The 15,867-nt window shown below is 44.3% G+C and overlaps 1 protein-coding gene across 1 annotated transcript in view; it reads right to left on the bottom strand.

Annotated features, from left to right (window-relative positions):
- LOC124616596 (protein Wnt-1-like) overlaps positions 1–10,402 on the bottom strand; it is a 99,265-nt gene extending 88,863 nt beyond the window's left edge. Inside the window, exon 1 of the mRNA XM_047144917.1 lies at positions 10,236–10,402. Coding sequence (XP_047000873.1) covers positions 10,236–10,402 — 167 coding nt within the window. The remainder of the gene's footprint in view (positions 1–10,235) is intronic.
- Between the last annotated feature and the right edge of the window lie 5,465 nt (positions 10,403–15,867).

The raw sequence follows: 15,867 nt of genomic DNA, 5'->3' as shown, positions 1-15,867 counted from the left end.
TTTCTCTTATCCATCGTTGCAAATCTTCGTCCTTTCTATCGGGTTTTCAAATTTGGAAATAAAAGAAGTCCACAGGATACAGGTATGGAGAGTACGGAGGGTGGGGCAGCACAGTGATTTCGTTTTTTGTGAAACAGTCACGCACCAACAGGGATCAATGTGCGGGTGCATTATCGTTACGCAAGGGTCATGAACTGTCTCGCCACATTTCGGACCGTTTCCTTTTCATATTTTCTCGCAGACGTCGCCAACACGTGCCGATTATAGTACCATATATTAACAGTTCGTCCCTGTGGCACAAACTCATAAATAACTAAACCTACAAAGCCAAAGAAAATTATAAATATGGCTTCGACACTTGACCTGAGGTAACGAACGTTTTTGATCTTGGAGAACCTTTCCCAATCCACTGTGAAGACTGAACCTTCGTCTCAACGTCATAACCGTAGACCCACGTCGCCAACTGTGAGCGGTGGCTAATACAAAATTTTACAAGTGTGCTGCAGTATTACAAAAATAAACAGATTGGGTTTCACTATATAGTCATGATAGGCGAGACTTAATATCGTTCTGATATTAGCTTTACCTAATGCACTAACAAGTACTTTGTTTGTATGTTTATGATTTCCGCTATATTTTTTTATTAATGCATTAATATGTAACAGCTCTTTCACTCCTCCCATACGACACGTATTACACTTCATGAACAACAAACATGGAAAGCAAAAAGTGCATTACAAACATCACACCCACAGATGCAACCCTCTTCCTACACTTCTATACTCGCTTCTTTTATCGCCACCTATAGCAGTGGTTCACAACCTGGGGATAGTTACCACCTGACGGGTAAAATGAAATTTTCTGAGGGATAAAAACTAAACTCTTCGATTCTGTTTCTGTCACAAAACTAAATTATTTTGAAAAGATGATTACTACTATCACAATTTTGTAAGACCCTAATATTGTTTACATAAGTTATCAATAATTGTTTTTTATCAATTAATAGCATTAATCTGGTGGAGGTTACAAGTTCCTCATATAGTTCATCCATTACACACCCATGTCGTGCTTTGTCCCGTACATTACAGATGATAAAAGTGAGACATACTGGTAACAAATGCCAAATATTTCAAGAAAATGTCTTCTCCATGGTGTAGATAGTATCTGCAGTCGTCCAGAGACTGTTTCATTACTCCCTTCGAAACAGATAAATGAACGATGTGACAGTACGACACAGCAGTAACTACAGAAGACTGTACAAAAAAATGGTTCAAATGGCTCTGAGCACTATGGGACTTAACAGCTATGGTCATCAGTCCCCTAGAACTCAGAACTACTTCAAACCTAACTAACCTAAGGACAGCACACAACACCCGGTCATCACGAGGCAGAGAAAATCCCTGACCCCGCCGGGAATCGAACCCGGCAAACCGAGCGCGGGGAGCGAGAACGCTACCGCACGACCACGAGCTGCGGACTACTGGACAAAGTATTATTATTAGAATGGTCAGACACAAAGCATTAGCAGCCTGAAGTCGTCCAATTTGTGCCAGATCAGAAGTAAGGAGCCCAGCAATCGCAGGATTCACAAGCAGTAACTACAATTCAAGTACCTCAACTAGTTTGATTTTAAATAGGGTTGCAGTGGGCAGGTGAAGCAAGTGGCGCAATGGAGAGGAGTAATGCAATGGAACCACGTTTTGTACCAAATATCTACATTCACTGTGGATAGTTAGCTTTCTTAGCTGAGAAGAAGTTGTGGGTAGCACTTACGATGCACCACGAATTCCTTCGTCATTCATTCTAACACCCCTCCCCCCCCTCCCCCCGCTCTCGACAAACACACACACACACACAAACTAAATGTCATTCATCTTACATCATTTTAAAAAGAAAAGTCTTTCATTCTACAGCTTAGTTAGGTACTAAACTTGGTGAATATGAGGGGGAGGGGACGGGGTGGTACTAGCTAATGTCTGATTGCACTCAGGGGTAATGATCTAAGAAAGGTTGGGAACCAGTGACGTATAGCCTTTTGACTTGTAACAGAAGTAACCATAACTGAACTGAATGCATTAATTTTATAAAATGTGTAAATTGAAATATTTAAATATATTTAAATTTTATAATTAACAGTTTAACATTATGAGGAATAAAAAAGTTATGGTAGCAGCAAAGATCGAGTCCAAACCGGCGAATTGACAGTCAGTGTACTTGATTACTGGACCACGGCACCAACACAGCGAGCATTGCTCAAGAATCCCTCGTACTCTTCTCGTAAATCTTTAGAGAGTATTTTAACTTTTACCACGATCCACTCAAGCGAAATACTCTGGGAACCTGAAACGGGCATCTGCCTTCTTCTACACACAGTCGAAGCCAGATCGGTGAGTCACGTTGTTTGTTGGATTTAAATGTGGAGGAGGTCTACCAAACTCTTTAACTCTCATTTTCTCCTCCAAGTTCTACTTGGAAAGGGCCTCCTTAGCACATCGTGCACAGAATTCGCCATGCTCCTCACACAATACTTTACACGTAATTTCGAAGAAAAGTAATGGCCTGGTGGTGTGAGCAACGTAGCACCCTCAGTGCCTGCAAGCAGGACGTCACATCATCAGAGCATGCGCTGTCGAAAACAGGCAGCTTTGTCTCTTCTCTGTGTTGGTCGTAGTGCGGCAGACTGTCATTTCAGAACTCGACACCGGTTTCTAGTTATTCCAGAGAGAACGCTATAAAACATGTTTCTGCCCGCTTTATTTGCTTTTTAGCAAATATTCGGAGAGAAATAGGGTAATTTTAGTGCGATTTCCATCTTGCATTCGAAGAGAAACTAAATAATTTTAGTATGATATTTACAGTCGAATAATGTGGACGAATCGTCAAATGTCATCAGTCTCGCGACGGTCTTTCGTTATTTATTCGAACTGGCCATACAGACGCAGTCTTTTTGCGCCCAATAACAAGGAGGCGGAGCAGCGGCCGATATTCGTTCGGAGCGACAGTTGGCGCCGAGAAGTGTCGCAATTGCCGGAATGTTGGCGCCACTGGTGGAGATAGCGCCCGGTCCCCAGTAGGACAGCCACTCCAGCACACGTGTGCGCGCCTTCCGCAGCCCGGCACGTGTGTCGCAGGCAATCCTGCGCTGAAAGCCCAGCTTAGCACACCGCCACCCAAATAGCGGCCTCGCGCCAAATTGGACGCCGGCGCGCCGCACCGCTCCGCCACAGATGGGAAAAACGCCGAGCACCTGACACGCAGGGGCTGCCGGGCCCAACTGAGGCGCGTGTTTCGTCGCAAGACTTTCCGCAGAGTGCCGCCGTTACGGGGACAGCTTGCTGTAGAACCGAGACATGAGTTCTTCACGCTTGTGCGCCGCGTGTTTCCACAGACGAGTTTCCCGCCATCCGCACGGTCGTGGTTGCGACCACGCGCGATGCACACGCTTCCTCTTTGCGTTCTAGTTACAACGGTACTGCAGATATCCAGACATATTATAAAAATGGATGTACGTATGTTCCACACCTCCTCTTGAACCACTGGACCGATTTAAGCTAAACTTGGTACACTACACATTTCACTTACTGTCTGGAAAAAATCACTTTGGACGAAACAACCACTCACCTATCAAAGAGGTGGGGATCAAAGAGCACTGTAGCCCACGACGCGCGAATATCCATACTTAATTCATCCAGTATTTTAGAATGAGACTGCTTAGTGAGTTGCAACAAACTTTACGCATGATTTCAAACCATTACGAAACTTTTGTCTGCTTACAACCTCCACAAAATGACAAACGGAAAAAAAGTTTTCGCTGTTAATGCAGTAAAACTGCCGTATGAAGCATGATGTTTTAGTTTATTACTTCTTTAGTACTAAGTGTATTCACGACATATTTTGCAGACAGTAATAACTAAAGAAAAGGATTTTAAGCTGCAGCACATAAAAAAAAAATTCACACAGACTGATCAGTATATGCACTTGGGGACATGAAATGCATCAAAATTAGCCCAGTTTGTTGCAGTTTTCTGTGCGACTACTAAACTTTGCGTATTTCCATTCTATTCTAAGAGGTGCAACAACAAAGTAATGACACTGATGTGAAAAAAATGTTGCTTACCGTCTTAGTCAAGTTCTGAGTTATCTCCTTCAAAGTAGTTCCCTTCTGATTGCACACACTATTTCCAGCGCTTATGCCATGTAATATACTCGAAGACCCTCGTCACAGCTTTTTGGACATCTTGTGTTGTTTGAAAATGGTGTCCCCTGACCGCCGCTTTGACGCTTGGAAATAGAAAAAAGTCGCACGGAGCGATATCTGGTGAATAAGATGGCTATGGTAGTACTGAAATTTGTTTTGAGGTTAAAAATTGCTGCACTGACAGAGCAGTATGTGATGGCACATTATCGTGATGCAGAATCCAATTATCAGCAATGTTGGCACGGACACGAAGAATTCCTTCACGAAGTCTTTCTAAAATTTCTTTGTAGTAATATTGGTTAACTGTTTGTCCAGGAGGCACCCACTCTTTATGAACAATTCCCTTGGAATCAAAGAAGCACACAAGCATGAATTTCACTTCTGACTTTGACATGCGAGCTTTTCTTTTTGGTCTGGGTGATCCCTTTGAGCACCACTGCAAACTTTGGCGTTTTGTCTCTGGATCATATTGAAAAAACCAACTTTCATCACCCGCAATAACACGGCTCAACAATTCTGGATTGATTTCCGTTTTGCTCTAATAGACCGTGTTTCTCTCTGTTGTGGTGTGAGATTTTTGGGGACCATTTTTGCACAAATCTTTCTCATACCAAGATCTTCACTTACTATTAGACGAACCGTTTCTCGATTGATGTTCGGTTCTTCTGCATTTTCACGGGTAATCTTCGATCAGGTCATACAAGTTACGACTGAGGAGTTGCATCGACGTGCCGCTTGGACTAGAAGCAGCTTATAGACCAAGGTCAAAGATATTGTGCCGTCGCAAGCCTGCAGGGTTGTCACATCTTGAAAAGAAAATCCGTCTCATTACTTTATTGTCGCACCTTGTATGCTTAAGCCCTCCCCCCCCCCCCCCCAGGCCATTTTTGATTGCGAATTTAATAGCTTAGACAGATTTTTTCTCTTCTTGAACAGAATTTTAAGATTTTGTTTGATCAGAAGTTAAAAAGTGGACAATAAATATATTTAAAATATTTATGGAAACCACCAGCGAGAATGGTTAACCTCAGCAACAATAGTCAACCTCATTAACAATGTTCAACTTGTAGCTGTGAAATCAAATAAAATTTAAACAACGATGCTGTAACAGTAGAGCTTAAATTCCGTTAGTACTGGCACGCATTTAACGGTTCCTGTCTATCGACTGTGCGTTGTCTCTTTAACTGCGGCAGTGTTTTACCAGAATGGATTTTTCACAGTCAAATCATGCCGAAGTTTAAGAAGGAGAAGTTGTGTACACTTTAAGAAATTTAAGAAACACTGAGTTTCCTAACTCGAAACCTAAGCTCACTACTCTGATACACACCTACACTTCAGGATCTGAGAAGCAGCAGTCACTAGCTGAGTTTAGTGCGGATCTTGCAATGGCATTAATCCTGTCAGGAACTACAATTCACAAGGTAAGCAATCCTGCATTCAGATCATTTGTTGAGAAGAACACACAAAGGGCAGTACCGGATGAAAGCACTCTGAAAGTTCCACACAGCCAACTTACGAGAACGTTTTAAAGAAAGTAAAAGAGGCGGTTCGCAAGCTGAAACTATTGATTAGCTGCGAAATTATACTTTGAATCTGTTGATTTTTCATTGTCTTCTGAAAATTACGCTTTTTATACTGTATCAACTTGGGAGAAGACTAATTCCTGCACCATAAAGCTATCATTCAAAGACTCACATGTGAACTTGTGGCCAGGGGGCATACAATAGGAATAAGTCTGGCTTGTGGTGGCTAACCAAGCACGCTATATGCTTTCGGCTATCCAACAATTGAAGGACATGCACTCTAATCTCTCAGCCAGGTGACATGTACTGCACATGGTCTACACTGTGCTTGCGAAAGTACCAGGGAGAATTACTGCATGTAAATGATTTCATCACAGATCTGAAGAAGATTCTGGTAAAGGCTCCCAGTCGTCATGCTTTGTATAAAAAATGAGAGGGCTTCACCTCCCACAGTTTCCTGTCACCACAAGATGGGACGCTTGGCTAAGATTCGCAGTTTTCTTGCGCGAAAAGTTTGATAATATCAAACACCTCATATGTGCCCTAGGCTCAATGGTCGCAGCAGCCATCACCCAAGCAGGCCCAACAATTAGTCAACAAGAAAGACCTAGATTTGGAACTTTTTGTAGTATATTGCTACAAGTATTTGCCTGGTGTGATTCAGAGTTTGGAACAAGAAGGTACGGGAGGAGGAACAGCAGAAGATGTTGATGAGAGATCTGGACGTCCTTGATGGATTTTCATACGATAAATTAGAATTAAATTTGGTAAAAATTCATATGTGGAAACTTTTGCAACTCTGACTGAACTTTCTTTGCGGATGCTGACAAGACATGCTCCATTGCTTTCTATAGATGTCGAGCGGAGTTTCTCTGTATATAATGAGCTACTGAACTTATAGCGCCAGCGAATTAGTGTCAGAAACATTGAAATGGTATGTGGAACTCAATATAACAGAAGCATGTAAATGGGGTATAGAAAGTTAATTTAGCTGGTTTAAATCAAAATAAAACAATTTCATCAGCACCTTTTTGTAAGTATTTTCAGAACCTTCCCCCCTCCCTTTCCTGACCACAATTTGCTCCTTAAAATCCTTGCACTAGTAATCACATATATCACTGAGTGTAACAGCAAAATTATATCATTGCACGACACATAATTTAGGAGATATGATGTCATAAATACTGAGATCCGACAAAAACCGCCGCATCTTGCATAACATTTTAGCTTATTACTTCTTTACTGCTAACTCTGTTCGCAACACATTTTGAAGACAGTATCCAATATGCCTTTGAGTTTACCTAGAAAAATATATCGCTGTACAACACGTCGTTCAGGATATAGAACATCATAAACATTGAGCTGTGTGAAAATGAAATTGCAGGGCGAAATTTCCTCGAGATACAGGTGAAATATGAGAACAAATCCCTGGATCTATTTCAACCAACTTGGTACTCATATTCGTTACGATCCGGAAAGAAATACTGTGGGGGAGATAACTTGAAGAGAGAAGGGGCAGGAGGAGGACAGAGACGGGGAAAGAGGATATGGACAGACGGAGAGGGGAGGGGAAATGGACAGAGAAACTGGGAGGGGGGAATGCACAGAGAAAGGAAAGAGGAGGAGATGGACAGAGGGAAAAGAAGGTTGGTTGGTTCAAATGGCTCTGAGCACTATGGGACTTAACAGCTATGGTCATCAGTCCCCTAGAACTTAGAACTACTTAAACCTAACCAACCTAAGGACAGCACACAACACCCAGTCATCACGAGGCAGAGAAAATCCCTGACCCCGCCGGGAATCGAACCCGGAAACCTGGGCGCGGGAAGCGAGAACGCTACCGCACGACCACGAGCTGCGGACGGAAAAGAAGGAGGTGGACAGAGAGGGGGGGGAGTAGCATATGGATAGAGACAGTGGTAGGACAAGATGGACAGAGTGAGGGTCTGGAGGAAATGGACAGAGGGAGGAGAGTGGAGGAGGTGGAGCGATAAAGGAGGGGAGGAGATCGAGAGAGAGAGAGGGAGAGGGAGAAGGAGGAGACGAACTAGTAGGGGTAGTCATAGGATTTTAATCATAACCTCGAAAAAGCAAAATTACATAATTGAATTTTTGGCTGACGAAATCTTCTCGTGTTATCAGCCGAGTCGTGGCATCGCGTTGTTCCCACGTTTCGACAAGTTTCCCACCAGCGTCTTCAGGCGAAGATATAATATCGATAACTTTTCCGCGATTCCAGCTGCGCCACTTTGTTATGACACTGTATATATGTGGTATGTGTCCAAAAGAAAAGACACTACAGATTTAATTAAGGCGATTAAGACCATTGATCCTTTCTGTACAGATGCTCACCAAACTCGAACTCTTATGGGAATTGGTGAGATGTCAGGAATAATGAGGCTAATGAGCAGGGCATTACATCAATAGTGTGTGGTGTAAGTTGAGAATTTGGAGTATGACGGGAGGCGTGCTAGGGTAGTCCGTGCAGCTGTGGTGACCACTGTGTCCAGTTGGCGTGGTGGTCAATATTAAGCAGGGGGCCCAGGTTCGAATCCTGTTCCAGCACAAAGTTTCAAATTTTCAACCTGCCCCACGAACATAAATTAGTGCTCACTGACAGCTACTGTCTTATTTCTTTGTGTGTTCTGTGCTGGCATAAGCTGTCGCCAGCACACCGGACAGCAAAGATGTAGCGAGAAGATCGATAGCAGGCACTGGATCAAGTGCGTGTATCAGAAGAGAGGCCAAAGACAAACTCGCAAGCAACACACCTCCAACGCCCTTTCGACCACAAGTATTTAGGCCGCCGCCGCTGACCGGAGGTTCTCGGTCTCAGTCCCAGTCATTAGCTCAGTCTCTCAACCACTAGCAACCACTAGGTTAGTCACTATCCTAGATGGGATCTGTCAGTTCACATCATCGGCTACAAGAGTATATAAGCGATCGGGTAATGTTTATAGCGGGACTTGCACTTCACCAGCAGTGAGGCTAATCTGTACTGTTATTTGAAGAGTTTGTGCCACAACACATGGACTCTCTTAAAAATAAGTAGCTTCCTGTTCATGTAAATAAGGAATCCTGTTAACACATGTGTGCAGTTGTGTTGTAGAAAGACGATACCGGCCACCAAACAACAACCTCTCCCTTGTTTCCTATGGTGCAAGACTCAACATGTTCTAGCACTGTGCTACGGTCCTGCAGCGAGAGGGTGTCAGTGATGGTTAGAACTGTACATGTGTACCTGCAAACTAACCAAAAAAATTACGTAACTTTTTTTTCTATATGTAATGCTGACAGAAAGCAGATGGCAGTTATAAGAGTCGAGGGGTATGAAAGGGAAGCAGTGGTTGGGAAGGGAGTGAGACAGGGTTGCAGACTCTCCCCGATGTTATTCAATCTCTATATTGAGCAAGCAATGAAGGAAACAAAAGAAAAATTCGGAGTAGGTATTAAAATCCATGTAGAAGAAATAAAAACATTGAGGTTCGCCGATGACATTGTAATTCTGTCAGAGACAGCAAAGGACTTGGAAGAGCAGTTGAACAGAATGTACGGTGTCTTGAAAGGAGGGTATAAGATGAACACCAACAACAGCAAAACGAGGATAATGGAATGTAGTCGAATTAAATCGGGTGATGCTGAGGGAATTAGATTAGGAACTGAGTAAAGGAGTTTTGCTATTTGGGGAGCAAAATAACTGATGATGGTCGAAGTAGAGAGGATATAAAATGTAGACTGGCAATGGCAAGGAAAGCGTTTCTGAAGAAGAGAAATTTGTTAACATCGAGTATAGATTTAAGTTTCAGGAAGTCGTTTCTGAAAGTATTTGTATGGAGTGTAGCCATGTATGGAAGTGAAACATGGACGATAAATAGTTCGGACAAGAAGAGAATAGAAGCTTTCGAAATGTGGTGCTACAGAAGAATGCTGAAGATTAGATGGGTAGATCACATATCTAATGAGGAGGTATTGAATAGAATTGGGGAGGAGTTTGTGGCATAACTTGACAAGAAGAAGGGACCGGTTGGTAGGACATGTTCTGAGGCATCAAGGGATCACAAATTTAGCATTGGAGGGCAGCATGGAGGGTAAAAATCGTAGAGGGAGACCAAGAGATGAATACACAAAACATATTGAGAAGGATGTAGGCTGCAGTACGTACTGCGAGATGAAGAAGCTTGCACAGGATAGAGTAGCATGCTGACCTTACTACAAAGAGCCTCGCCTGCATATCAGTGTGCGGTGTGGTTGAAATAAACGAAAATCCCCGAACGCTCTAAAGCCAAAGAAGAGAGGAATAAGAAATTTAGAGATACGCCCAAGTGCGTCACGGAGGTAAGACGTTTACCTTTATTATCCACTGGAAAGGGAGGTAAGCGAAGGGAAGCAAAGACTGCTCGTTAAGAGTAGAAAATTAGTCGCGGTCATGCGGTGCGCTGTGTTTGGGTATTAAAGGAACAGTGGGGGAGCGCGAGGGCCCTAGAGGGCAGAGCCGGCGGGGCGGGCGTGCCGGCGCAAGGCGCGCGGCTGAGGGGGCTAATGAGCCCTCCAATAGGAGCGCGCCGCGGCACGAGTGCGCGCCGACGTCACGGCCCGGCCTCTCGTGCGCCGCAATTGTCCTCGAGGGGTAAGGAACGCTGTCGTTAGCCCGGCCGCTCGGCCGGCGCCAGAAACGCTGCATTTAGACCCGCTCTCTGCGGTCCCGTGTTCGCTTCGCGGCGGGTGCAGCTTGCAGCCGGTACATACCCACGATTACAAACGCTACTGAAGTAGCGCCGCACGTCGTGGCCTTCCGCAGTGATACGGTGAGCTATACCGTTCACACAGAACGCCTCAAATTCTACGCTGCGGCACAGTTTTCAGTATGGCGCCAGCTGACATGACTCCTACAGTTATTTATTATTAAGAGTGACGTAAAGTCCCGAGCGACTGGAAAAAAGCGCAGAACGGATCCTCAAAATTACAGACCAATATCCTTAACATCGGTTTGTTGCAGGATTCTCTAACATATTCTCAGTTCGAATATAATGAATTTCCTTGAGACAGAGAAGTTGCTGTCCTTGCATCAGCATGGCTTTAGAAAGCATCGCTCCTGCGAAACGCAACTCGCCCTATTTTCATATGATATCTTGCGAACCATGGATGAAGGGTATCAGACGGATGTCATATTCCTTGACTTCCGGAAAGCGTTTGACTCCGTGCCCCACTGCAGACTCCTAACTAAGGTACGAGCATTTGGGATTGGTTCCCAAGCATGTGAGTGGCTCGAAGACTTCTTAAGTAATAGAACCCAGTACGCTGCCCTCGATGGTGAGTGTTCATCGGAGGTGAGGGTATCATCTGGAGTGCCCCAGGGAAGTGTGGTAGGTCCGCTGTTGTTTTCTATCTACATAAATGATCTTTTGTATAGAGTGGATTGCAATGTGCGGCTGTTGGCTGATGATGCTGTGGTGTACGAGAAGGTGTCGTCGTTGAGTGACTGTAGGAGGATACAAGAGGACTTGGACAGGATTTGTGATTGGTGTAAAGAATGGCAGCTAACTCTAAATATAGATAAATGTAAATTAATGCAGATGAATAGGAAAAAGAATCCTGTAATGTTTGAATGCTCCATTAGTAGTGTAGCGCTTGAAATAGTCACGTCGGTTAAATATTTGGGCGTAACATTTCAGAGCGATATGAAGTAGGACAAGCATGTAATGGCAATTGTGGGGAAGGCGGATAGTCGTCTTCGGTTCATTGGTACAATTTTGGGAAGATGTGGTTCATCTGTAAAGGAGACCGCTTATAAAACTCTAATACGACCTATTCTTGAGCACTGCCCGAGCGTTTGGGATCCCTATCAGGTCGGATTGAGGGAGGACATAGAAGTAATACAGAGGCGGGCTGCTAGTTTTGTTACTGGTAGGTTTGATCATCACGCGAGTGTTACGGAAATGCTTCAGGAACTCGGGTGGGAGTCTCTAGAGGAAAGGAGGCGTTCTTTTCGGGAATCGCTACTGAGGAAATTTAGAGAACCAACATTTGAGGCTGACTGCAGTACAAATTTACTGCCGCCAACTTACATTTCGCGGAAAGACCACAAAGATAAGATAAGAGAGATTAGGGCTAGTACGGAGGCATATAGGCAGTCATTCCCTCGTTCCGTTTGGGAGTGGAACAGGGAAAGAAGATGCTTGTAGTGGTACGAGGTACTCTCCACCACGCACCGTATGGTGGATTGCGGAGTATGTATGTAGATGTAGATGTAGATGTAGAATGACGTAAACCTTGCACCGCAGAAACTGCTAGTGATGTGCAGTTTTTACAGAATGGACTGGTAGTCAAGGGCTCGTATTTTTAGCCGATTAAAAGGTTGGAATAACACAAAGAAAGCGCACATTTTGTGGAAACATACACTTTTTTAAATGGAAGAATGCCTACTGACATTAACAAACAAAGTAGGGTAAATTAGAATGTCAGTGGTGTTCGTTGCAGGAGTCTACTGAGAGTCGTTTACGAGGTATCGTATTTTGAAAAGCTCCCACACCCACAATACCTGTGACAGCACACACTAAAGAACAACACGAATACATACATTAGTTATGTTGTATTCTCCAACAGTTTACTGAAGTAATTTCTTCTACGATACAATAGCTGGCTGTACAATAGATGTAGACGTCCGTCGATCTAGCCGGTCGGCTGGTACTTCGATCGGCAGTGCAGTACAGCGGCTTCGGTGATATCTTCTCGGACACTGCTATAGCGGTTGCCATTAGCAGCGGACGAAGACTTAACTGCCCTCGACCGGCCGGGCCTATATAGTGAGCTGGAGCCAATAGAAACCCGGCGTAGGAATCCGTGGCCGGATATGTCGCGGCGACCTCTGCAAGGAAAGGTTCCTATTAATCGACTGGAATCTTCGGCGTGTTTACCTGATGTCTTCGCCTGTTTGGCTGTTGGTTTGTTTCCCTCATAGCGTGGCTGTTATGCGGTGCTGCCTGCCATTTAGGGGAACCCGATGGCAGACAGTACAAGTTATACGAATTCTGACCAGTTACGAGACAGTTGACTATCATAGGCTCTGTTCAAAATGACCACCACCAGCAGCAATACAAGCTTCCAGCTTGGTATGGAACGACTGCTGCACACGTGCTAGTATTTCAGCGGAGATGGCCCAAGAGGTTGTAGTAATACATCGTTGCATATCATCGGGTGTAGTTGGTATGTCGTTATAATCAGCGTCTTTCAACTTTCCCCATAGAAAAAAAGTCTACAAGTGTCAGATCCGGGGTACGGGCCGGCCAAGGTACAGGTCCTCTGCGTCCAGTCCAACGATTTGGAAACTCGTGAAGACATGCTGTAGCACTTTGTGCGCTATGCGCTGGACAGCCATCATTTTGGTACCACAGGTTCCTTCTAGTCTGGAGAGGAATGTCTTCTGTCATCCGTGGAAGACGGTCTGTTTGGAGGCTGCGACATTTGTGCGCATTCAGTGTTCCATCTATGAAATATAGGCCTATGGGCTGATGGTTCCTTACCCCATACCACACGTTTGCACTCCATGGGCGCTGACGTTCCATCTGACGAACGGGGATCGTCAACAGACCAACTGTATGTTCCGGCGGTTCACCTGGCCATGACTGGTATACGTGTCTTCATCACTAAACAAGGTATGTGATACGTCTGGAGTATCCTGTCGTAACGCCCATGTACGGAGGTTAACACGAGTCTCATAATCGTTTCCATGCAGCTCTTGATGGAGAGAGATGTGATAGAGATGGAACCTTGTCGTGCTTCGAGGATTTACACGTAAATTTTGGAACCACTCGACTTTCTGCCGCCTCGAACACGCGATATTTTAAAGAGTAGTGTTAGAGAGATCCCAATTTACTGCGCGACACATGTCTGTGTGTGCAGGATTGACGTTTATCGTGGGAAGACAGCAGTTGCGACAGACGAGCGGCACCGACAAGTGTTTGCCCGTCGCGCCTTGGAAGCTGTATTAAAAGGACAAAGAGTGTCTGTGTAATATTCTGTGGTTTTTGGTACTGTGATTACTGCAAAAAAGACAAACGAACGATTGACCACAGACTTTTACTTCATGGCAAGACATAGGTCATGTTCAAAAATGATTTGGACACTAAACTGTGTTTAATTAATTCTAATGTTTGACGACTAAGTTGACTTGCACAAGTTTAAATGTTTATACGAGAAACGGCAAAGTTGTTTTTTTGTGATAGTTGAAAATATATTGCTATTGAACTGAAAGTATTCGGCGAGTAACCAATTATTTCGAAAGTAGAGTCTTTTAAATTCCTATAACCACTGAGAGTGTTCGGAGAAGTTTTGGAAGATCGAGCTAGCTGTTTATCCAGAGAAGAGGATAGGCTGGACGCATCAAGTAAGTCAACCGATGAGAGGGAGGTGTGAATTTTGAATGCAATCCAGTTTCGCACCACTTCTCGTGTCGTCAAAACGTTAGAACCTATGTCGATGGGGAATGCTTGAGACACTGGCCAGACCCATGCCATTTACTCGAGCAATTGCGAAGGAGCTAACGTGTGGCCCCTCTTCGGTCGTCACTTGTTTCCTTCTGTTACGTTATCTGTGTGTTACACGACCACTTCCACGTAACTGGTTGAAGCGATGGACGCGCGGTTTGAGGCGTCGTCTCACGGACTGCGCGGCTCCTCCTGCCGGAGGTTCGAGTCTTCCCTAGGACATGGGTGTATGTATTGTTCTTAGCAAATTAGTTTAAGTTAGCTTAAATAGTGGGTAAGTCTAGGGACTGATGACTCCAGCAATTTGGTCCCTTAGGAATTCACACACATTTGAACATTTCTGAAGGGGTTGATAAACAAGTGCCGAGATAGTTGACGTCTGTTGGCGTATTTTGCCGCATGCACGGTACAAGAGCGAGGTGCATTCTTCCTACACTCTCCATAAACCATGAGGGTGTCGCCTTTTTCTGCATTGGTGAATTCCATCGCCCACTCACGACCTACTACTTAGACTGTCACACAATAACTGACAAGCTTGTTGCAATGCATTAAGCGAACACACAAGCACACTGCAAGCAAACATAACATCGTACCCGGAACTACACAGGTTGAATGCTATAACCAATTGTCGGTATGGGAACTTTTCAAAATACGTTATCTCGCAAATGACTCGCTCTAGGATCCTGCAACGAACACCACTGACATTCTAATTTACCCTACTTTCAATTTGTTGATGCCACTTTAAAAGTGTATGTTTCCACAAGAAATGCACTTTCTGAGTAATATTATAATCTGCTTATTAGCTAACAAAAAAAAATTGGTTCAAATGGCTCTGAGCACTATGGGACTCAACTGCTGTGGTCATCAGTCCCCTAGAACTTAGAACTACTTCAACCTAACTAACCTAAGGACATCACATACACCCATGCCCGAGGAAGGATTCGAATCTGCGACCGTACCAACAGCGCGGCTCCGGACTGCAGCGCCTAGAACCGCACGGCCGCCAAGGCCGGCTATTAGCTAACAATACGAGCCTCTGACTACCAATCCATTTTGTGAAAACCAAACATCAATAGCACTTTTCATTTCCGAAATATTTGCGGTGCAAGTTTTCGATGTTTCACCCTATGTAGCAGCTTGTGGCATTAGAGCTGAGTTAAGAGTTAAGTACAAGAAAAAGAAAACGTAAAAGATGAATCCGAAAGCTGATTTGGTTTAGGAATGAAAAGGGGGCAACAAACACGCAAATAAATTTCACAAGCTGCGACATGGCAGCGAATAAAACAGTGACCCGAATATAGAATAAATGTATTTTATGCCTATGGTTACAAATTTTTTTGTCGTCAGGCTACCGTTTTCGGTCTATAATGACCATCTTCAGATCTGTTTTACAAAAACATGTCCTAATGTACTGCAGCCATAGTGGCATCGTCAAATGTTCAACACAAAATTAGCACCAGGATAGTCATATATGTATATATACCCTAGCCGAGCCTCAGGTACAGGGCGGGTCGCAGGTGGCGGATAGCGAACGATCCATCAGATATGGTGGACAGCTGCGAATAAGGGGAATCCCAAATAAGCAGTCCCGGACCGAGGCGGCAGCATCACGAGGGTGTGGGAGGGTGACTTTTGGCAAGGGTCACACTCATTCAAAAACCAC

The sequence above is a fragment of the Schistocerca americana genome, chromosome 5 (assembly GCF_021461395.2).
Source record: "Schistocerca americana isolate TAMUIC-IGC-003095 chromosome 5, iqSchAmer2.1, whole genome shotgun sequence".
Classification (NCBI taxonomy): Eukaryota; Metazoa; Arthropoda; class Insecta; order Orthoptera; family Acrididae; genus Schistocerca; species Schistocerca americana.
Note: the sequence above shows the minus strand (reverse complement) of the source record. Positions and strands in the feature narration are given on the sequence as shown.